We start from the raw sequence: 24,093 nt of genomic DNA on the forward strand, positions 1-24,093 counted from the left end.
GGCTCTGACCTCTTGAATGACTGCTTTCCTAAAGCTGACGATGCTCTGTGACAGGTGCATGCTTGTTTTCCAGACTATGACGCTGTGCTGACAGAGGCTGGAGACTACACATCCAAGTTCTTCAGACTCCGTCAACTCTTCACCAAGATCATAGGTGATGATAAACCTCAGAGCAGCTTCTCTACCCCTTAAATGCTGGCCTGTGCTATACCAGAGAAGCTTTAAAATGGACCACCAAGGGTCTCTGCTGGATCCCTGCTACTCCCCACACGGATATGTCCCGCAGATTAGTTGGAAGCATTTCCTGAAGAGTAGGAGGCCCAGGGATCATAGAATATCAGGGTTGGAAGGGGCCTCAGGAGGTCATCTAGTCCAACCCCCTGCTCAAAGCAGGACCAATCCCCAACTACATCATCCCAGCCAGGGCTTTGTCAAGCCTGACCTTAAAAACCTCTAAGGAAGGAGATTCCACCACCTCCCTAGGTAACGCATTCCAGTGCTTCACCACCCTCCTAGTGAAAAAGTTTTTCCTAATATCCAACCTAAACCTCCCCCACTGCAACTTGAGACCATTACTGCTTGTTCTGTCATCAGCTACCACTGAGAACAGTCTAGATCCATCCTCTTTGGAACCCCCTTTCAGGTAGTTGAAAGCAGCTATCAAATCCCCCCTCATTCTTCTCTTCTGTAGACTAAACAATCCCAGTTCCCTCAGCCTCTCCTCATAAGTCATGTGTTCCAGCCCCTAATCGTTTTTGTCTCCCTCCACTGGACTCTTTCCAATTTTTCCACATCCTTCTTGTAATGTGGGGTTGTAGAGCAGGTTGTTACAGAAATGGTTTTTCAGCTGACTTCCCAGCAACGGGAAGGATGCATGCATTTAACAGTCTCCGCATGCAGGGGAAATGTCATGCCAGCAAACTTAAAATCAATGCAAATCTGGGGAAGTGCTTTTGTTGTACAGATCCCGTTTGCATTCTGTTCTCTCTGGAGTTGGACAGGTGGTTCTCACCACTGGATAAATACACCAGCCCTGGCCCAGCTTTCAGTTTTGCTTGAGCTCTCTTTGAGGTGGATACAGTGCTCTGTTTGATCCCATAGGGAGATTGATCAAAGACGTTTCCAGAGGCAGAGCTGTGGTCTAGAGATAGAACCAGATAGTGCCCATAAGCCCCCCTGTCGCCTTCTGCAGCATCTATCTAGCAGAACTGAAATATAACACCTGTCTTGTTTCTGCATTGCAGGGCAGCCTCTGCCCCTCCCTCCTATGATCACAGACAAAGCATCATATGGCGCAGTCCTGCTGCCGCAGTATGTCTCTCTGTGGGAGGTGCTGCTATCTATTGTAGAGGTGGGTACAGTCCTTTGAGCTGGAGAATGTGCCAAGAGGATGGGATGATGCAAAGAAACACGTTGCACTATGAAATAATATAATCTTATTCTGAAGGACTTCAAGGTGCTTCACAAACTTTGTATCTATAGCTGCAATGAAAGGTAGCCACCTCTGGGGTGGAGGAAGTCAACCCATTTGTATACCACGTGCTCCACAAGAATGGGGAAGAGAGGGCACATTTTGGCCAAGGATACTAGAGCCATTTGTCTCTAAAGTGCTACATGATCTTTAATGTCACGGGGAGAGGACCTGTGTTTTAAGGTCTTATCAGAAAGACCTGAGCCTAGTACGTTGTATGGAACTCCCATTTATTTACTGAGAAGGAAGATGTGGGACTGCTCGGATTTGGCTTCAGGGATGCTTGGTTTTGCAAATATGAGGCTTCACCCATTTTGTCACCTGTTCCATTTACTAATACTTCACGCTCATTGGAGCACCTTCCATCTGGGAACTTCAGAGCTTTACAAAACCCTCAGCCATCCCTCTGGGCCTTAGTCCCCCAGGGTGTAAAATGGGTTAATGATGCTTTCCTATTCACAGGACGGGTCAATAGATTAGCATGAGGTCACACAGCAAGAGAGACAGGAATAGCATGCAGGAGTACTGATTCCTAGTCCCTGGCCCTAGCCATTACGCCAAAACTACCTCCTACGTGAAGAAAGCAGGGATCAACTACTCTAATTATTCACCCAGAATTGAACAAGAAGCAATGGGTTTAAGTTGCAGCATGGAAGAAGCTTTCAGAACCATAGGCAATGGAGCAGGTTGTCAAGGAAGTGATGAAATAGCCATAATTGAACATCTGTGTCTGATGAAGGCTTAGACATCCAGCTAGCAGAGATGGTGTTGGCAGGATTGAAACTCATCACTTAGTTGCAGTTCTTTGCACCCCGGGAGCCCTTTAAGAGAGGCAGCTTTTGCATAGGATTTGAGTAAATGTCGGTTTGTGAGACATAGCAGCTACTTGGCTGATGATGCCGCCCCTGTGTAGCCTGTCCCCTTAGAAAGGTTACTTGTTCTTCCTTTGCAGCCCATTAAGTCAGAGTTCCCGGTTAACATGGAGAACCTGCCAGTGAATGATGGCAACGGGCAGGCCTATGGGTATACGCTCTACGAGACGGTCATATCCGGCGGAGGACAGCTGCATTCCAGGGACAACGTCCGGGACCGAGCACAGGTAAAGAGTACAGAGCAGTTGTTGTTCTGACTCTACAGAAAGGCAAATAGCTTGGCTGCGGTAGTTGGCGTGAAATAGGCCAGCCGTGAACCAAGGTGGCAGGCTTTCCCTGAGTAGAATTGTGATTCCCTTGTGCTATTCATAACGAAGCCCCAGCCTAAATCCCAGGCTCAAGGTCCAAGTCTGTTTAAACTCCAATAACATCAGCTCAAATCTATCCACAGAAGGTAATGGTAGGAAATCATGGTGCATTTTTAGAAATGCCTTGATTTGCCCAACATTGCAGAATGAGTCAATGGCAGAGCTGGGAATAAACCCCAGGAGTCTTGACTCCTGTTAGACCAGAGGTGGGCAAAGTACTGCCCGCAGGCCACATCCAGCCCACGGGACTGTCCTTGCCGGCCCCTGAGCTCCCGGCCGGGGGGGGCTAGCCCCCGACCCCTCCCCCACTGTCCCTCCTCCCCTGCAGCCTCGCCACGCTGCCAACACTCTGGCCCTCTGCTCCTGCTGGGCAGTGCAGCATTTTGGCTGCCTCTAGCTGGGTGGTGGGGCTGTGAGCTCCTGCTGCTCTGAGTGGCATGGTAAGGGGGCGGGGAGCAGGGGGGTTGGATAAGGGGCAGAGGATCCCAGGGGACAGGGAGTTGTTGGATGGGGCAGAGGTTCAGGGGGGGGACAACGATCAGGAGATGGGGAACGGGGGGTCTGTCAGGGGGCGGGGGTGTGGATAGGGTTCAGGGCAGTCAGGGGACGGGGGGGTTGGATAGGGGGTGGAGTCCTGTGGGGAGCAGTTAGGGGACAAGGAGCAGGGGGAGGTTGGATGGGTCGGAGGTTCTGAGGGGGGCAATCGGGAGCAGGAAGTGGGAGTGGGCGGATAGGGGGCAGGGGCCAGGTTGTTTGGGGAGGCACGGCCTTCTGACCCAGCCCTCCGTACAGTTTTGCAACCCCGATGTGGCCCTCGGGCCAAAAAGCGTGCCCACCCCTGTGTTAGACGATGCTTCCTCCCCTGTTATGGCTCTAATCTCTTGTCTAGTACACCTGTTTCGAATTCTGCTGGTCTCCTTTGCCCTCTCCTGCAGGTGTTTGTTAACACTGTGTTCGTTGGATTCCTTGATTACAACACGGTGGAGCTGTCAATTCCTGAAGGACAGGTAAGTAATCTGAGACCACTCACGAGAAGTATGTGGGTAACAGAATCCCAGCTCACCCCCAAGAATGCAGAGCCCAGAAGTGTGTCTAATGCCAGCTTCGTGCAAACCAGTGATGCAGCAGCTGAGACACAGAGCAGTTGTTACACGCAAACCTGAAATGACTCCACAGTTGGAGCAGAGTGGCTTAAAATGCCAAGAGTCCCCTTCAGAGAAGGGGAAATAGTTGGACAAAACTCCAGTCAGCAGGTTCACTCCAGAGTAGCAGCTGGTGCACTTCCTGCCACACCCACACACTGCAGACACCCATGAGATGGAACAGTGGGCTCTAGGGACCCTGCCTGTGCTGACTGAGGACATGTAGGCTGTTCGCTCATAGGCACAAAACATGCTTCAGTCTTTTTACTTCTCTTAGGTCAAAGTGAAGTGAGTTGGATGGTCTCATGTGTGTTCAGAGCTCACGCTCTCCCGCATTACAAAACCATCCAACAGTTCGGCACAAAGCGGCCGTATGAGTAGCACGTCTACTAAATGTGCACTGGCAGAGCTGTGCATGGCTCCAAAGACGAGAATTGGGTGAGTGGGAGGGAACATTGGAGGTCAGGAATGTGACTCCTGGGTAGAGCTGTGTGATGGAAGCCTGTGTGGTGTTGGACACATGTTGTTTCTAGCTCTACGTACCATTTCAACCATTTAAAATGTAACAGCAAAATATTATGGTTTCATGAGAAGGTTGAGTTTTCCTCAGTGATTGCAGTTACTTGCAGCTGTGGCATATGCCTGTAATTTATAGTCCTGTAAACAGCTACCAAAGCTACTGGTGCAAACTCCCCCCTGGAGCGATACCATTGATTTCTCTCTTTGCTCAACATGGCTGACCTGGCACTTGGCTGTGCACTAATTCAGCAGAGGCTGATCCATTCTTTACAGGGCTTCAGGCAGCTCAGGCTTTTGGTAGAGAACTGCGGGCGTGTCAATTACGGACTTATGCTGAATGAGCAGCGGAAAGGTAGGTTAAGTTGTCTCTTCCCTTCCAAGCTGGTGCATGGGGCTGAGAACTCAGATAAATGCCTCTTTTTTAGTCTGTGTTTAGCAAGGACCTCCAACACGGAGGACATTTTTAAAATGGCTCCCACGCTCCAGAAACAAACACTCCAGATCGAATGTTAAAATCCTGTGTGTTGGATTGAGTCATATAAAGGCATGCAAGAATTTCACTGTGCCTGGATAATGCTGTGTAGCTTTGCAGTCAGGCAGTAGAAGGCAGCCAAGGCGGGAGACTGATAAAAGAATATAGGTCACTTCTTGACCATAAATTCAAACATGTCCAGGGTGGTGGTAACTGACATGTGATAGTTGGTGAAAATAGCCCACTTCATGGGGGATGGACCTATCTTAAAGACCTTCCCAAGTCCCTCCCTATAGTGGTTGTCAAGATAGATGGGGTGCCCCTCTTCTCACTCCATGATGTCCATATCCACTTGTGTAACATCATACATGGGGAGGGGGGGGAAAGGAACTCCTTCCTGATCCCTGTTTCTGCTCTGTGATTTGGAGAGCAAGATAATCTCAGTGTACACAGGGTCCTGGGACTACGGACTATGTCCAGCTCAGTAAAATATTTATGCCGGTAGAGCTGGGGACTGGGAGTCAAGATTCCTTGTGTTCTGTTTTATAGGGGGGAATGTAGGCTGAAATGTTCAGAGCAGCCTAGTGAATGTAGAGACATATTTCATTAGCTTTAACGGAAGAGGTGTGCCTAAAGCCCCTGGACTGCTTTGACAATCTCAACCATCGGCTTGTAGTTAATGACCTGGACTGAGAGCCAGGAGAGATGGGTTCTATTCCCAGCTCTGCCCTGGACTTCTTGTGTGCCAGTTTCCTCCACCCGCAAATGAGGATAATTTCAACTGCCTCACAGGAGGCTGGTGAGTCTAAATTTGTTTGTTGGGTGCTTTGAAATCCTTGGGAAAAAAAGCAGTGGATCAGTACAAGGGATACCAGGATGTCCACATTTTCTTCTGAGTATTGGGGAAGTAACTGATCTGCTGCTTTAAAAAAAAAAAAAAAAAAAAAATCCATGTATGGACAGCCAAATAAAAAGTGAATCTGCTATGTGCACCAACAGTACATTCTGCCAGGAGTGGGTTTCTCAGCTTAGTGAGTTAAAGCAAAGGATGGAGAGGAGAGGGCAAAATGTGGCAACATTCCCTGCTCAATCTGGATGAGCAGTGGGACCATATGGGCTTTAATGCCATTGCAGAGCATGACTACTTTCCGTATCCCGCTGTTCCTCCTATTGAAATAGGAAGATCCGTCAGCTTAGTTGCTTCTCAGCTCTTTATTACCTCTATTGCTCTTGCAGGCTTAATTGGTGACGTCTTCCTGAATAAAACCCCCTTGAGGAACTTCAAGATTTACAGTCTGGAGATGAAACCTGGCTTCATGGAAAGGTTTGGGAGATATATGTACATATATCTAAATTGTTTGTGCAGAGGAGGAGGGCATATATATATCTCCTTCGTTTGCACAGACAATTTGGCATAGGTGCAAAACCTACTTAGCAGTGCCCGGAAAGGCAGCACCTGGTGAATCTTCACGCTTTTGAATCTCTTCCTGATAACGCCAACTAAAATTGTACAGAAGGTTTCAGCACTTATTTTTGCACCTTTATTTAGGACCCAATACAACCCCCCATTGAAGGGGATGGAAAGACTCCCACTGACTTTAATAGGCATTGGATCGGGCCTGTAGAGATGTGGCCAATCCAAACCCTTTTGAATTTTGTAAAAGTTTGGGGCTTGTCTGGGATCAGAAATTTGGGATTAGGAAACACTTCAGTGAAGGACACTCCCTCCTCCCTGGATAGAGAGGGGAAGTGATTTCAGGAAGCTCCTAACAGTGTATTTACTAGTCCAGATGGCTTCCCCCATTTCATGTTTTAAAATTGTGTTCTTCAGTATTAAATGCTAAAGCAAAATAATCTCGGAGGGATAACTAGCCAGGCTGCTGTCATTAGAGCAACAGAGCATAGGTCACTTTATGGACTCCTGCCAAAAATCTCAAGAGGGTTTGCTATTGCAGTGCTAGTGTTGTACAAATAATGTAACACATTTGTGAGGCCTGAGGACTTCACAGCTGTCATTCTGCTGCCTGCTGTGGTCACCTGGAGTTTAATAGTGTAGAAAGTCTAGAACTCCAATACTTCTGCTACAAAGTTGCAAACCCCTACTGCTTGAGCCAAAGGAGAGAGAATCTCTGTTAGTTCTGGACACTGCAGGGCCTGTGACACACGCAGTTGTGTTCTTATTCTGTCCAGTAGATGTCAGCCATGTGTATACTCTCTCTAGTCAGTTTATTACAGTGATCCTTTAAGGACAGTGCTAACAGGTAGTATTAAATATTCTAAGTGAAGGTTTTGCAAGGTATTCTCTTTGGCAGGGTGAGCTGTCAGCTTTGTGCTGTAGGGTCATTAGAGAAGGATATTCCCAATCAAAGGTATGAAAGCTAGTGAGCTGCCATGCAGGCATAAAAGCAAGATTAGCCAGCAGTCTGACCAGTTACTAGCAACTGGCCATTAGCAATGAAACATCATAAGGTAGAAATCTCTAAGCAGGAAGCCAGAGTACACTGTACTGAAAATGGGATTGTGCCAGGCTTAGCTCAGCAATACAGTGGAATTCACATTGCACTAGGTCAATAATTTGCTTGAATCTGGGGATGCTGCTGATCAGCATTGGAGAGAACATGTTCTGATAAGGTTTTGAGTCTCTTGTGGAATTTCTAAGCTCCTCACTTTCTCTCTGCTTCATCACCACTCACAATCACACCTGTGGTACAAGAAGGCAAGAAATGATGCAGACTTTGAGCATACCCAATACCTTGCTAATACCCCCTGATGTGATGAAGGGTGCCCTTGCATTATATATTCCAAAACAGACTTGATGCATCTATATTGGCTCAGATAGTGATATCCGATCCCATGAGCTAAACAGAATTGGACTTCGTTAATACTTGGATGGGAGACATCCACCAAAAACCCAATGCCAATAGAAGTGATGGGTTTGATTCGGTAGGTGGCATTTGCTAACACCTGACCCAATGTTCCAGCGTAGTTTAAGGGGGCATTGGGCTTATGAAGGAGCTGTTTGGGGTAAGTCTTTAAAATTGAGGCCCAATCTACCTGAAGGCAATAAAGATCCTGCAATATTTCTCATGAGAGCAGAGCATTCACCGGAGTGTCCTGACCAGAGTTTCCCCCCCAAGTAATTACAGTTGGCCATCATAACGTTGCAGTCCATCTTGGGGGCTTTTTAAGGTACTTCTAGAGCATCCATCGCTATAACATCTAAGTGCTAAATAGAGTGACCTAGGTTTCCATAGCATTCTCCACAGAATATGGCATGGTGGAATTTTCATGCCACCTCTTCTAAGGTCTAGGAACCTTGACTTGCCTTCTGTGTACGAGTAGTTCCGTGGTGGTGGTGATGATGGTGATGACAGGAAGACTGTAGCAAATAGGTTTGTAGTGTGCTCTCCAGGCAAATGAGTTTTGGTTCAAGAACTGGAGGGAAGGACCTTGTGTGCTGCAAATTATTGTTACACTTGCTGTGTTTCTCCCCAGAGATGGCTTCATTATGGTGACAGGTGATGCAGGGTTTTTTAAATTAACAACTGGTCAAGCACTTCAGAAATTGTTGAGTTGAAGGGTGCTGTACAGATATAAAATATTAGTCAGAGGAATTGCAGCCACCATTATAGTTAAGGTTGCCTGGCTCTGTCTATGCTCACTCCATTTTCAAAAAGAAAAGGAGTACTTGTGGCACCTTAGAGACTAACAAATTTATTTGAGCATAAGCTTTCGTGAGCTACAGCTCACTTCATCGGATGCGTTCAAATGCATCCGATGAAATGAGCTGTAGCTCACGAAAGCTTATGCTCAAATAAATTGGTTAGTCTCTAAGGTGCCACAAGTACTCCTTTTCTTTTTGCAAATACAGACTAACACAGCTGCTGCTCTAATCCCTGTTTTCAGTTGCTCATAAGTTTATTTCTTTTTTGAAACTATCGATTTGGCAGAATTTTCCCAGTATTTGAGTGTCCCCCCAAAATAATCAAGGTCAGGTAAAGTATGAAGCAGGAAGAACTGAAATGGTTTAGCAGTTTTGAGTATGTGTACACTTAAAAAGAAACCTGGAGAAAACTTTTAAACAGCTCTGTCATGCAAATAATGGGGTCCAAAAGGTGAAATTTAGCCTGCAGCTAGCCCTCTCTGAAGTGCCCTTCCTTGGTCCAGAAGTTGTTTTTGATTTCACTGAGTTACGAGCCTTTGAAAATTGTGCAGTACTGTAGGTGCGTGGTGGTTTTTGCTTTGTTGTGTTATAAAACCTAGGCTTGTAACACGTACCTGGGCAGCACAAGATTATGTGGCTAATCTAGCATGCTGAAGTGCTTTTCTGAACTGGAGTTCTGTTGAGAGAAGTCTAGATAAACAACTGGGAAGGTTTGCCCAAAAAGGGAAGGGATTGAGGAAGGACTCCAGCAGACTCAATAAACTGTGGGGGGGGGCAGAGTTTCCATATGACACTTTGTCTCAGTACCTGAGGCTAGCTGGTAAAGTGTTCAGCATCAGGCTAGATTGTGCTGGAGACATTAAAGCCAGTCTCGTGATGCCTGTGCACAAGGGAGCAGAGTGAAGGCTGAAGTGAGGTCTGGTCTATACACTGGTTTTGTACTGGTAAACTATTTTGATTAAGGGTATGACTCTCTTACCAGTAGTTATACTGGTACAACCCCAGGTGTGGAGTTTATATCTGTATAAAAGGTGCTTTTTATACTGGCATCTCTACTTGTACAGGAAGGGGAAATAAGTTACACTGCTAGAAAGTACCTTTGAGTGCATCTGCACTAGGGGCAGGTGCCACTAAGAGGAGCAGTCTAGTAAAACCAGTATTTTCTGGGTATAGACAAGTCTTGAGTGTGCAGCCTCACCTCCAGCATATTCTTTTTTCTTTTTTTTTTTAAGCAGTGAAGCCTGAACAGCTTTTCCCAGGGAAGTGTCTGTTAGATCACAGGGCCTCGTGTTTTGCTTCATATCACTAGCCTCCGGGCATGTTTATAGTCTTTTTAAAAACATGCTACAAAATAGAGAGCAGAACCAGATCAAAGTCAACTTAAACTCCTAAGCCTCAGAAGAAACTCATGGCCTCTCATGCCACTTACTCAGGGTGCAGGTACGAGCCTCTGAGCATACCCTGAAAGTGGCTCTAGCTTGGTCAGACCAATGGAGGAAGAGTTTCTAGAGCCATGAGCCCATCAGCATAGTGTGTGTTCTTCCCTTGAGTTAACTAACCATCATTAGCTAATGGATTCAAAGAGAACTGAAGACATGCTAACACAGCTTCTTAGTCACATTAGCCACTCAAGTTCTGCCCCAGGCTCTTGAACCAGGTTAAAAGCTGAGTTGCCATGCCTTCACTACCATTGTAACCTGAGTTCAAAACACTTTTGCGGGGGGCAGTGTAGACATACACTAAGAATGCACTGTCCCTAACTACTTGCCTATGCAGAGTACAAATCAGGGGTCTGTCAGTATCCCATCTGTTTTCTGCTGCTACGACAACACCTTGGGTGTGTGGCGGGCACTCCAGCAATACCCGAGATAGATCTCCGTAGTTTAAGATTAGCACCTTGGATGCACCAGGAGACAGGTTGGTAGCCAGTGTGGTTGGTGAGATGAGAAATGAGTGAGTTTGAAGCAGGGATTTTCACTTCTAGCAAAGCAGAGAGAGAGCAGTAGCAGCACGTCTCACTGCATTCACAGTGGAGACCTTCACCTTGCTGACGGAGAAAGGTGAAGGCCAAGATCTCTCTCACCAGGGGATTAACTTGGAAGTAAGGAGGTGCCTGCCTTGAATGAACAACCATGTCCCCATGCTGAGTATTTGTCCCTAAACCAGTGCCAGTGGGCAGCAACTGCTGCGCATTTCAGGCAGGAAAGTGAATAGCTACTTCACTGTAACAAAACAAATGGTCCCCTAGAGTGGCCTCCTGTTTGAAGTGATCCTAAGGCCTGCCCTGGGCCCATGAATAGCTCCTCTCCGGAAGTTGCTTTCCTTTTGTTAACTGTGTTTGTCTTTCTCTCACAGCTTGCGAGGTCTAACCGCTTGGAGCACTATCCCGGATTACGCCGTGGGTCCTGCATTCTTCCGAGGAAACCTGCAAGTGCAGTATCTGCCTCAGGACACTTTCCTGAAACTCGAGGTGAGTCGCTCAGTTATTGTCTGGTTTTTTTCATATGGCTGAAGAGAGACCCTGGCATAACCACTCCAGTGGCAGCACCACATAGCACTCTTCATGGGTCTGTGGTAAAGCAGGCCACCCATGCAGGCTGCATAGAAGTCTGCTCCTAAAACTGCCAGCTGGCATGTTCAGTTAAACACAGCCTCCACCATCACAGGCCCTGCTGAGACAAACGTGGGTGATTCTGGCCTGCCCCTCTAACGGCATCCTGGCAGAGCTAGTAATGAGCCCAGCTTTACATAAATTAGGTGCTGTTCCTCTTCAGGTAGCAAAGGGTTAGTGGCTGTGAGCACAAACCTCTGAGTACCTGAGTCAAGTCATTTCCCTTCTCTGTGCTATCTGTAAAAGGGACAGTGCTGTGGAACCTTCAGACATGGGGTCTGAGAGTGGCGCTATCTGTGTACAGCACTGAAGAGGAAGTGCTGTGTGTATTATTAAAATCTTGAACTCCTTCCTCTTGGATTTTATATCAGTCCCCCAGTGCAATCTCTGTTCTTCAGGTCTCAGTGTAGTTTACAAGACAAAATATATAGATAGTTATAGCATGATGATGAACAGGCATTGCGTGAAAAGGGTGCAGGTGTAATGGTAGGGGAAGACCTCAAAGAGGCTCTGAAGGAGATGATATTTTTCCTTGGGAAGGGCGATTGGTTTGTTCGGTTTTTTTAATAAACCTGCTATTTGTTGTTGTAATCTGGCCCATTCAGAAGAGCAAAGCTAGAAGAGTTTAGCATTTGCCTTTAGAAGTATTACTTTGAGCCTCAGGGCTAACTCATCTCCAGCAGAAATGACTTGACAGGAGCCAGAGAGCAGGTGACTAGCAGAGGCAGGGGAATTGCCCTAACTCCCTTTGCACTTAGATGGTGGCCCCCAGCACCTCATTACCAAAGTTGTACATCTCCAGCCACATTATCATTCGTGCGGTTGCACAGGGGTAACTGAGGGCAAAAGTTCCACTGCCAATGGACCCAAGTAGCGATTCTCTTGTTGATGCACCAGCTTACTCTCCCTCAGCGGTGTTGGCACTCCAGTACCAACAGGAGTACAAAACCCCTGGGGAGGATGAGAGAGTGAACCAGACATGATAGAGGTTAGTCTCAGTGCTTTCATGTTCTCTTGGAAGGCCCTCAGATGCGACACCGATGAGGGCAGCAGTATTGACTTATTCGTAAAACTGCTCAAATTGTAAGAGGGAGAATGGTCCGGTAATTATTACACTAACCTCGGATTTGGAAAGAGCAGGTTCATTTCCCTGCTGTCTCACAGCATTCCTATATTACTGTGGGCAAATCATTTACTCTCACTGTGTCTCGTCACAGTTTTGTAGACGGGGAACGAACTCCCAGGAGTCTTGAGAATAAATATCCCAAAGATTGAGAGTTACTGTAGTAATGGAGGCTACGAACACCACCTAGCACATGGGGTCCCGATTCCTGACGAGGGCCTCTAGCTACTACTGCAAAGCAAGCCATTTGGTTTTTGGCCACTGCCCTTGGCAGATCCGGCTTGGGGACAGACCTCCTCAGGTAAGAAGGTACATTAGTGGCAGGATTGGAGTGGAATATGAGGGGTTTAAAATCTGTGTGAACAACTTGCTTTAAGAGCAGAAGAGGGATGTCTAGCAGCAGGTGGCCTGAAAGAACACTAGGGTCTTAGTGTCCGAGAGCAATTGCTTCAGTAACCCTGCTCTGCTATCTTTCTTGTAGGGTTGGGAAAAAGGAGTTGTGTTTGTCAATGGAGAGAACCTAGGACGCTACTGGAAAATCGGACCCCAGGAAACACTCTACCTCCCTGCAACTTGGCTGCAGCCTGGGAACAATGAGGTGAGAGGCTCTCTATTAAACATGCTTATCTGACTCACGTCTGTCTAAGGCTAGCTAGGAACGCTCAGTGCCTTAAAAACTCACCTTAATCTGACTCTGCAAAGCATGCGGGGGTAGCTCTTTCTGAGGTTGAGGTTCAAGTTAGAGCAGCACCATTCCTTGGCTATCAGTAAAAGAAAGGCACTGTGGTGAACACTGACTTTGGATCAGTATTGTATATAGAATTTGAAGGGCAGCATAACTTAAATAAAAAGCAAGACCACCTGACTTGGGATTGGTGTTTACTCTTCACTGCTGTGAAGTCTTAATACAGCCCAGGATGTCAAGTGATGGGAGTTTGGGTACGTACTGGGACGGTATATTGATGACATTCCCTTCAATGGGAGCATCCTCCCCCAAAACTCAGGCTTGATCTTCAAGTCCCAAAATATTTCCCCATTGGAAAGAGCAGTGATTGTCATTTTAAAGGGATTTCCCACCTCCCACCCCTAATCTCTTTATTCCCTAGATTATCGTTTTTGAAGAGCGCACTGCAGGCCGGATCATACAGTCTGTAGATATGCCTTATCTAGGAAGGACCCACTATATGGACTGAGCAGGAGAACTGCCTCCCGTTGGGTTCATCTTGGATATTCCTTGGTGTATGTGTGGGGACGCATCAGTCCAAGTACAGACTGGTTTGTTAATTTCTGTTAGACCAGTGTAAAGGATTTGCTCCCTGGCAACAAGTTTAGGAGATAGACTTGGAGCACCCTGAGAGGTGAGTCCATCAATTTCTCCCAGGACATCGAGCTCTCCAAATTGGATCAGTGGCTGTGATGTAATGGACAATCCAGGGATAAGGAGTAAAATAGGGTGTTGTGGGGAAGGGAACTATCTGAGCTGAGCCCAGCCCCTGCCCGAGATTAACGCACTCTATGGGGGCATCTCTTGTTTGATTAAAAGGGGAGAGAATTTCTGGGATACATAGGAATGCTGTGCTGAGCTTTCAGGCACAATTGAAACAGCCTTTTTGTGTAGAGAAGGGGCTTTGTTTGTTCAGTTTTTGGAATCCTGATTGGATGTTAACAGTTAATTTTTAATATTCTAAGGTTCTCTTCTGTGGAAAAAAGACCCAAACAATTTCTAATGTTACCTGTGTTTCTCCTCTGTCAGCTCCGCCAGAGCAGGACTGTTGTGTCAACCTAAGGTTCCAGTTCAGGCAAATTATGAACCTTCCAAAGAGCAGGTTCAGAAGGGGGAATGGATAAGGAGCCCACTGCTTTACAGTCTGTGTATTACTTAGCCACATGCCTACAGCTCCCCATTGACCTCAGGGGGAAAGGTGCATAAGTAAGGTTAGCATTATTTAGCCTTGAAAGGAGAAAAATGTCCTCCTATGTGTGAACAGGACCCAGATGTTTTAAAACTGATATAAACGGAATAAGGGATCCTGGGAAAGAAGCAGGGTGGGGATTGTTATAACTCCCCACCCTGACAATCTCCAGATGGGTTCCCTGTTTGATAGGTCATATGTTGCAGAAATGTTCAATGCAATATTTCAGATATTGAAAAGAGCCATTGCTAACTCTGAAAACCTGCTCACCTTCTTTTTCCTACTTAAGGTACAGGAAGATGGTTTAAATACCCTCAAACTCCCATGCTGTAGCTGTCAGTGTAGAATTGGCTGTGTCCAAGAGCTGCTCATCTCTCCTGCAACCAACATGTCCTCTGACCTAGAGGAGTCAGGTCAGTACTTATGGGAGCAGTTTAACCCCATTTAGATAGAGCAGTAAGACCTCACTACCATAACCACCTGGCAATGGCAGTAACAATCAATTTCAAGGGAATTTTAACCATTAAAAACCATATTTAATTTTATTTAACAAATTAAATACAGTTCAATTAAAACTGAGAACAGACAGTGCAGCTGTAATACACTCCATCCTCCGTCCCAATCAGTGCCTGTCTCGCTGCAGCATCTGTAGCTCAGCTTTCCTGGCAATAACCGCCACACCACCTGGAAAGGCCTGGCTCCTGTAGCTGACTTTTTGAGGAGAGTGGAGCATATTTGCATTTGCAGGGTTGTCTGTAGGACTTAGTCCTTTGCATTTCACCAGGAGTTTTTCCCCTACAGAGAATGGAAGGCTGCAATCCAGCAGGGTTATTAGAATAAACAAACAGACATGCAGCTAGGACATCAGTTGAAAACAACTTGAATATCATGAAAACTTTGTATCCCTTTTGAAAATACCTCTTTGTTCACAGCCTGAGGGCTGCACTTGGGAGGCTTGAATAATAGTGGAATAAACCTGCTTTGATGCAGAGCACCACTGTTTAACATGAGCTAACAATGGCTGTTCCCAAAATGCAAGTGGATACCAGTTGCATAAAATCATTGCTATCCAGTTTGGATTTCAGCCATTGAATACAAAGGAAGGTTTTCACAGAAGCTATGTAGCAAGGCTTCCATGATTGGAAACTAAAGAACCTTATCAGCTAAAGAAGGTAACTTTTTTCCCCAGTGATTGTTTTGATAAATACAACAAACAATTTTTTTTTAAATATTAGGAAATATAGATTTGGCATTAGTCCAATGAGTGATTTCTGCCCACTGAAGCTAATACTCTGCAAGAAATATTCTACATGTATTTTTTTATACTGTTAAGGGTTAAAAAAATAAGTGAGTCTCTTTACAGAATTACATTTTTCCCTTAATTCACATGTAAAATTGTGCTTCAGACTTTTCCAAAAGAATGGGAGATTGATTAGATTTTTTTAGTCTTACCAGACCTAAGCAGCAATCTAGGAAAACCATTTTTAAAAGGGGGTGGACAGGAACTGATTTAACTTCCTTTTGTGTGTCAGCATCTCAGACACAGAAGCATCACCATAGAGACTGTGCTTCACAACCTTACACAGAACAGTCAAAAAACCCCACCCAAGTACCTTTCTCCTGCAGGAAGAAGCTTTGCACCACAATGGTTTCAGGTATTTGAAGTTGTTTGGGTTATTTTGTTCAGATTATTTCTTTTCACTCCACCCTTTGTGGAGTCAGGTGTTGGTGTAACAGTGAGACACTGTCAGGGGAGCTATAGAGCACACCAGTAATAGCAGGTATGGAACTGCTTCAGTGGCTTTTTATTGGTAGCATGATGTGGCCTTGAAATGGGATATATCGACACTAAATGTACTCAAGAAGGTGGGAAGTGGGTCTGTTTGATCACTGTAAAGAAGGAATCAGTGGAAATTAGACCTAGGGTAGGAGTTGGAGACAACAGCAGCATTCAGTGAAATGCTGAGTGGTTCCCTCCCATATTGTTAAAAAAACGCTTCTTGGAGGTAGGTGCGCACTTCAGGGAGCCCGACACCTAAAGCTTGGCTCAGTCAGGTTAGCACTAGAGATAGGCCTGAGATGGAGGATTAGGACCCATCTCCAATTAGTTTAGCATGGACAGTGAACATGGTCACAGGTGCTGTAAACAAATCAATACACAGAGGTATGTCAGACCACCCTCCAAGCCATAGAGCTGATGAAAGGGGGACAAGTTGGAAAGAGCAGAGATACTTGGTGGTTAGCTCTTACCTGCCTTGCTTTTCTCCCTCCCCAAAACCCAGTCTTGTGCAGTGTAATAAATACTGAATAACCTAGGTTCAAAATTAAGGGCAAAGGTGTCCTCTCCACAGCCAGAGAGCTGCTGAGGCTGTTGCACACAGACACAGGGTATATGTGTCTCCAGAAGAAGGTGTCACTCCTTGTGGTGCTTCTCATCCTTGCTATGACACCCTGTGAAACCAGCTCCAGGTGGGCCTCTTCCCAAGTGCATTGTGCCCTGCACATGCTCCTTCCAGTTCAAGCATCCTGCAGGCTTTGCACCTTGTACTGAAGGTGAGGTCTGTGCTGTTCCTCTGTCTCCAGAGGGCCCGGTTCTGTTCAGAGTCCAGGAGGAAGATAGGGAGAGTCTGAGCAGTGCAGGTATGGTTTGTTGTTCGAACTTGCTTGTTTTTCTTACACTTGGAAGTCAGGAGCCGTCCTGGCAGCTGCTTGTGTGTCTGGCTGGCTGCTGTAGAGAGGAGCCTGCAGGATGAGAGAATCTTCTGCAAAGGAAAGACAACCAGTGGGTAGGTTAGCCCTTGGCCTCCCTGCAGCTGTCCTTTGGAGCTGACCCAAGCCTGTCTGAGAACATGGTTTTTTGGGTGTTGGCAAAAGGAGTATGTGACAGGCCCAGAAAGTGATGTCCTCTCTACAAAAAGCAGCTGTATATAGCAACTGCAGTAACAGTGCAGGCTGCCACGGTGTCCCAATGGAGCATGCAGTCTTTGAAATGCCCAGAGTGCAGCTTAGTGGGACTTCACTGTACTGTAGCAGGGGCCACAGGATCTTTTACTGCATGGCAAGGTGGTGTGCTATACATTAACATGGCTTGCCATGCAGTAAGTTGCCTTGTGTACAAACCCTCATTGTAAAGTTTTCTTCTAAACCTTTCCCTGTTTCAGCACTATACTCTCCATTTCCTTCTAGCTTCAGGGTTTTTTTACTTTCACCACCCCATACTTTCTACTCTCTCAAACTTGGCTTTCAGAGAGCACGTTCCTTGAAAAATTTCTCCAGTGCTCATTCTTTTCTCTCAGTCCTCTCCTCCCTCTGGGTAGCTACGGGAGGGTGTACCTGTTTGATCTCCGCTCAGCCATGCAGCATCAGATTTCCACGTTGGGATCTGTGAAGCCTTTCTTTCCCTCATTCACCAGCACGGGTTTTTCCGTCCTTGTGTGCCAGACTAGAATCTGAACCAAGCCCACAGAAGTCATTAGCTGCATCTCTGCATTATGCTAACAAATATTCTTGCACATTAAACCAATAGTGCTATTTAACCACATACCCTAGAGTGTAATGGTGCATTCACAGCCTTAGGCAGATTTGCCTGTGGCCTCTGAAATGCACCATGTGCAAAAATTACCCATTTGACAGGATACTGTCTCAGGCCATTAACCTGCTCCTTCTATCTATTTATCAACCAACCTCCACTAAAGACTTATCATCCTTTGCACTGATTTTGGGCTGTTTCATCACTATGGAATCAAAATTCTTGTTTGTGTTTACAGAGACAAACGCTCCCCCACCCCAACTCAAAGTGTCAAGGCTGCAGCTAGAGATGTAATTTCCAGCTCAGGTAGGTGTGTAGGTGGTGACTTTGAGCTAGCAGGCTAAAAACAGAAGTGTAGTCACTATGCAGAGGCTAGCACCAGGGCCTAATCCTGTCTCAAGACCCTAGGTGTGCATTTGGGCAGCTCGCTGAAGCCGCAGCCTGTGGCTACTGCCCCATTTTTATCATGGTCACTTAATCAAATCTACTGCATGTATATCTATCTGAGCTAGTAATTATTATACTCCTGCTGCACCATAGGCATATCCGTGGTGGCTGCATATCAAGCCACTGCAACAGCATCATCCACTCCCTGTACAACAGATAGCTGGGCTGAAAATAGAAAGGCACCTTGTTGCTCTGTACACTCCTTGTAACTACTAGGTATAACAGGAAGGAAACATTGAGTCATCAGTTCAGGCCACCATCTACATGGACTGAAGCCATCTGTACCTTTGAAAAAGCAGAACTGGAGGGGCTCTCACTTCCTAGTGGGAGCTTTTCTGTCAGCAACAGCTGGAGTCTACTATCCATTTATTCTTCTAAAGCATCCCCAAGAGACTGGGTGACTGTTGCTTAGGGATCTCTTCCCTTTCTTTTCTGATTCTCACACTGGCTCACAGAGAGAGATAGCCCTCAGTGCCCGATGTCTGCTTTGCACATTTTGGGGTGCATGCACTGAGTAACCCTGCTGAAAATCAAATCCTCTGGAAACACTAGGGACCAATGGGTTAAATTTCACACCGATCAGCCCCTCATGTTCTGCGCTGTTCATTTGGCCATCAAAATCACAGCTCGGGTATACCTGCCTGCTCTGGAAGTGAGTATGCCACAGCATGGGCTTCAGCACCAGCTATATAGGCACTGTTGAAGCCCACACTGTGCATACTCACTATTTTTAGTGAGCTAATTCAGGTACAGCTCATAGAGGTCAAGCTGCAGCTGCACATGCTTCAGTGGGGTGAGGTACAAGTCCACCTTAAGTGCTCAAGGGGCATTAGTGCACGCTGCTGCTGCTCAAGGGCCGGAGCTGCAGTCATACCATGTGACTGCAGTGTAGACAGACACTGAGGTGTTGCTACTGCGCAGTGACCAAGCCAGAGAATGCTGTTCCTCCACTTCTCTACACTGTCTTAGGCAGTGGGCCATTACTTGCATTTGGGGGGGGTGTTTAAAGACCTATTAATCCAGTTTAATATTGTTTAGCCCTACTTTCACTAGCCAGACAAAGCATATTAGTCTGCTGCTGTTAAAGCCTCTAACCCAATTTGAGCCAATTCATAGTGGCCAGCTAAACAGTACTGGGAAACAGTTCTGCACTGATCTCAGTGTGGTATACAATGTAGAACTGGATAAAATATAGTTAAGGGAACAATTTCAAAATTGTCAGATTCTGACTGTATTAATGAAAATGATAGTTGTTGGGGCTTTCCTCTGTAAAAGTGGCAGGGGAAGGAAAAATCTTTAAATCAAAACTTTCACAAAGGAGAAATGTATTCAAGAAACATTTTTAATTTGGGGAATTTGTCTCACACAAGATTTCTAGTCACTCTATTAAAATGTCTAAGCAGACAGAGCTGGAAGCTGGTTTACAGTCTGTACCCACACTAAAATAAAGGTTACTGCTTATCCCTCTGCTCCTAGCACCTGCATTATGGTAGCAGTTGGGTCCCTTCAGAGCTACAGCTTCCCGCTTTTCTAACCCAGTTTGCATTGATATTTCTTACCTTGAAAGGGCTCCCCTCTTGTTGCTATGACAATACACTGCATGTTTAATCCAAGCTTCCATGATCCATCTTTTGTACTCAAAGGTGCTGGCTTGCTTTTCCTTAGACCTGCAAGAGCATGGTATTGCTTCCCAAGGATGAACTCAGCACGTTCCTCTTGCCTGTGGTTAAATACTCAGCTCTCTGTTACTCACAGCCTTCCAGTTAAGCCTGCAGGCTAAATTCAGTTCTGGTTTAAGCAGGCACAACACTTGCAGCAGAGATGAATCTCTCTCTGCAACATTAATAGAGCTGTTTGCCTCCAACAACTGGAAAGAACCTGGACTGGGCTGCTTTCCCCACCCAGAGAATGGAACCTTTTTGTAAAACTTTGCCTTTTACGCCAGCCCCCTGCAATCGCAACAGCACAGAGCTTGGGGTCATTTCTATAATACTTTTTCATCAAGGTAAATACTGAAATTGAGCTCCCTGTCTCTGATTGCAAGGGGCTTCTAAAAATAATATACAGTGCTTTGTACAACTCTTACTTAAGTCTTTACACCATGCTCTTCAGTAAGGTCACTGGAATTATCACCTAGTACAGAGCAACCATCAAATACAGAAACAGCTTTTCATTTCTCAGCCAACTGTCTGTAACTTTGAGGACAATGCATTTCCATTGCTATATACAAGGTTTGGATCATACATAAAAATACAACCTGTGTTATTAATACAGTAGTTCTACAGGCCTTTTAAAGTCTGCCCTCATGTCTCAAAACTTATTTTCACATTTGTATTATTACCGTGCTCACAGCAAAAAGACTTGTCTGTAACGGCACAATGAGCGCTTTGAACAGTACTTTACAAATCACAGGTGTCCCCCCTTTAATACCTCTCATGGGATTCACTCATGATAACTTGCAGCTATATCTCCTGTTACACATGGCTGCAGCATTTAAACCGAGGCAGTAACTGAGTTTAAGAATCAGAGGACCTAGCTGCATTGAAAGGGGGATAGTTTAGTGGTTGGGATGTTGCTTGACATAGCAGGGGGATTCTCTAAACCCTGACCAGAGGCAAATAAACCAGGCAAAGCTCAAACAGTAGCTACTATAGCTATGACCATAGTTACTTTACCATCAAGATTTATGCCCTTCCCCATCCAGTAAGGCTCAGAGAAGCCCTAATGGGACCAAGGGTTGAAGCTTCAAACAAAGCATGTGTGGCCCAGAAAAGAAAAAGGGTTAAAATAAGGCTTTGTCTATGCTAGGGCGTTAATACCAGCCCAGCCACTGGTGTAACTGCACCAGCACAAACCCCCTAGTGCAGTTAAGCAAAGGCACTAGTTGCACCAGAGTTTTGCCCTGCTCATAACTGGGATAAGCTGCCCTGGTGCAGGTGACAGCAGTTTAACCCTATGTGAACTCGGAGACTGCACTGGTGCTGATGGCTGAAATCTGAACATGTCCCCCATACAAAGCCTAAATTCCTCTAAATTCTGCTTATCTGCAACCACTGCCTTAGAGTCACAGCCTCAGGGGCTTCCTCAGGCCTTTTCCTCCTGATTATTAAGTCAGGCTTAGCCAGTCTGGCACCAGAAGCAAGAGCATGTGACCTTGTGTGACCAATGGCAGCTAGAGTATCGAACAGCCCCTGCCCTAGGAACATCTGCAATCAATCCAAACAAGTGCAGCCCTGTAAGACTGGCGTCCCAAACACTGGGGAATAACTCAAGCAGAAAGGGAGAGTAAACCTGTCCTAGCAGATACTTGCTCAGCTCACAGAGAGAGAGAGAATAAATACAAATGGAGTTTGCCCATCTGATCTCCCCCTCCATCTGCACTGCATTCAGTGCACACACTTTATCACAGGAAATCTGACAAGGAAGGAAGGAAGGAAGTTATTCCCCAGGAGCCCCTCTCGCCTCCTGCTTTCATCAGTGGAATCCTGCTGGAGTCGCTCTGTCCTAGGGCCAGTTTGAGCTACATCAGATCTGTGACCAAAAAGAGCCAGTTCCTTTCTGCATCTTGGAAAATACATGGCGAGAACCAGGGTTCACCCAGATTCTCCATCTTACGAAGGGAAGGGATTTATTTCTCTTCAAAGAGCCAGCACAAATCCTGCAACAGCTGCAGTGTTGTTCTTCCACAGATGCTGGTGAGGAAGCTCCGCTCTTGCCCATCAACCCCATCCTTCCTAGTCTGTAGCCTTGGTGGTAGCTGGTCACACTTACTGTGGCATCTAATACTAGCTCTCTCTGTCCAGAAATACTCGGCCTCTCTCTAATCCTCTCAGAAGCAGCAGCAGCAAAACATCCCTGTCCAACACTAGGCAGCTGGCTGGCTGGCTTCCTTCACCCGCATCACCCAAACAGTCTCAAACACACAGATTTAGCCTGAGGTTGGAGCCCGGTGCATAATGCAGCTGAGAGACAGGAGAAGGGGCAGAACGTGGGCGTTTAATTAAATGTGACTGATAAATTGCTACCCAAATCATTCAAAACAAAAGTCTGCCTCTCCCAGAGAAGCACATCTCCCCCCATCTCCATGGAGAAAGCTCTCTTTTCATTTTTTCCTCTCCGCATTTGCAGCTCCTGGCAGGGATTTCAGGGCTGGCTGCCTCCTTTTGTCTAGAAATTCCTGCAGTGCCCACAGTTAAGATCATCATCTTTTCGTTCCCACTCTTTCAGGCAGGTATTAAGCCAAGGAGAGCAACACAGGACTTATTTATTGGCCAGTAAATATGCTTTTTGCAGGCGCTTCAGTTTGTGTATTTGAGTTGAGAGCGTTAAAAATGAATACCAGCACAGCACACGGGACATCTAAGGAGGCATCAGGTAAAGGGCTGTCTACCTGTGTGCCTGTCTAGCCCTCATTAACCATCATATCGGAGAGATTCACAATCCTTAGTGTATTAATCCTCAACACCTCTGTGAAGCTGAGAAAAGTACTATTTTACAGATGGGAAACTGAGGCACACACGCTAAGGCCACAATCCTCAAAGGCCTTTAGGTGCCCAACTGCCACTCATTTTATCCCCTTCACTTTCCAAGGTCAGACAGGAAGTCTGTGGCAGAGCAGGCAATGGAGCCCAGATCTCTGGGATCACAGGCTGGTGCCCTAACCCCTGAACCATCATTCCTCTCAGGGCTGGATTCTGAACAAGCCTACACCCACCAGTGGTGATGCTGAGGGTCTCAGCACAGCTTAAATTACTCTCCTTCCACCCACCCCCGCAAGAGGTCACCGCAGAGCCGTTCCCATTAACAAGGTCAAGTTTCCAAGCATGCATTGCCCCTTCTTAGCTACCCTAAACCCTGCTATCACCACTCTCCAGGCATACAGACTGCTCAGCTCCTGTGTTTAGAAGGGGAGGCATCTCTGCTGTCGTGCCCTCGCTTGTTGTGTAGAATTCTCTGAGCTCTGCCTCTGCTGAATTTGGTCTCTGTCTACCTCATGCTGGGCCGATGAGTTATGTGATAATTGCTGAAGGGAGGCTGGTGGCAGCTGGAAGCAGACACACAAAGCAGGACACCCGAAGTGCCAAGAGTTGGTCAGGATCACAGTGCATCCGGCTCAAAACCGAGTCCCTGTGATATCTCCACTGCCTTGTCACAGAGAAAACAGCCCGCTCCTAATCTCAGCTGCTGTAACCTCTTCAGTTCCTGGCCCATAGCACAGAAGTTGTCTCCTGTCTGACTCAAGGAACACGACCTCCCCCTTGTCTGGAAACAAAGTCCTGACAGCATGTCCCACCGCAGCTGGCCTTGCTCTCGCCCCAGCTTTCCAGCACGATGCCTTACTCTGACAGCTACCGTCACATCAAAAGCTGCTCTTCTGTGTGTATTTCTAGAGGCAGCATAGCCATTGCTGCGCCAGCTTCAGGCTCGAAGCATTTGCAAGGAAACTTTGGCCTGACATTGGATTCCCTTGCCTGCTACACCCTGTCCGTTTACCGTTCTAAGAGGGAATCAATCTGGAGTGCGTTCTACACAACATGCCTTCTCCCCCCATTCACCCTAGCATTAGATCTCACTTCTGACCTCCCTCTGCTCTTAGGACACATTGTCACTGTCATGTTCTTGTTAGGCAGAGCAGCAGAGAGGGTGAGCAGAGCAGATGGACTGTCTGATGCAAACGTCCCAGTCAACTCTGCTTCATGCCTCTTTAGCTCTGCCCTGGATCCCATCTGTACCACTACACCCCACATGGATGCCTGTTTGCTTCCCAGCATAATGCAGGACATTATTCTTTTCCTCCTCACCTCTCTAAAACCAATGCTTTCCTGCAACATCTTTTGAGAAGCGGGAGCATAGCTGCAAATTCACTTTGGTGTTCTCTACTATACATGAAAATGAAACTGCAAGGCAGCACATTTCATATAGGAAATGCTCTTCCACACAATGCATAATTCATCTGTAGAAC

At 46.4% G+C, this 24,093-nt stretch overlaps 2 protein-coding genes across 11 annotated transcripts in view; one reads left to right on the forward strand and one right to left on the reverse strand.

The window, feature by feature from the left end:
- Positions 1 to 19,744, forward strand: part of GLB1L2 (galactosidase beta 1 like 2) — a 55,084-nt gene extending 35,340 nt beyond the window's left edge. For 2 of the 3 annotated variants that reach the window (XM_073321090.2, XM_073321091.2), the window contains exons 11-19: positions 74 to 154; positions 1,245 to 1,351; positions 2,424 to 2,570; positions 3,647 to 3,718; positions 4,646 to 4,724; positions 6,081 to 6,168; positions 10,864 to 10,978; positions 12,724 to 12,840; positions 13,349 to 19,744. In XM_073321090.2, coding sequence (XP_073177191.1) covers positions 74 to 154; positions 1,245 to 1,351; positions 2,424 to 2,570; positions 3,647 to 3,718; positions 4,646 to 4,724; positions 6,081 to 6,168; positions 10,864 to 10,978; positions 12,724 to 12,840; positions 13,349 to 13,435 — 893 coding nt within the window. In that variant the 3' untranslated portion in view covers positions 13,436 to 19,744. Of the gene's footprint in view, positions 1 to 73; positions 155 to 1,244; positions 1,352 to 2,423; positions 2,571 to 3,646; positions 3,719 to 4,645; positions 4,725 to 6,080; positions 6,169 to 10,863; positions 10,979 to 12,723; positions 12,841 to 13,348 lie in introns of those variants that run through there. The other variant, XM_073321092.2, reaches the window with a different exon arrangement.
- The window catches only part of B3GAT1 (beta-1,3-glucuronyltransferase 1), a 151,646-nt gene continuing 142,222 nt past the window's right edge, over positions 14,670 to 24,093 (reverse strand). For 5 of the 8 annotated variants that reach the window (XM_073321095.2, XM_073321094.2, XM_073321099.2 and 2 more), the window contains one exon: positions 14,670 to 16,917. In XM_073321095.2, coding sequence (XP_073177196.2) covers positions 16,597 to 16,917 — 321 coding nt within the window. In that variant the 3' untranslated portion in view covers positions 14,670 to 16,596. Of the gene's footprint in view, positions 16,918 to 17,488; positions 23,176 to 24,093 lie in introns of those variants that run through there. The other 3 variants (XM_073321100.2, XR_012155944.2, XM_073321098.2) reach the window with 3 other exon arrangements.

Source organism: Lepidochelys kempii, chromosome 22 (assembly GCF_965140285.1).
Source record: "Lepidochelys kempii isolate rLepKem1 chromosome 22, rLepKem1.hap1, whole genome shotgun sequence".
NCBI lineage: Eukaryota > Metazoa > Chordata > Testudines > Cheloniidae > Lepidochelys > Lepidochelys kempii.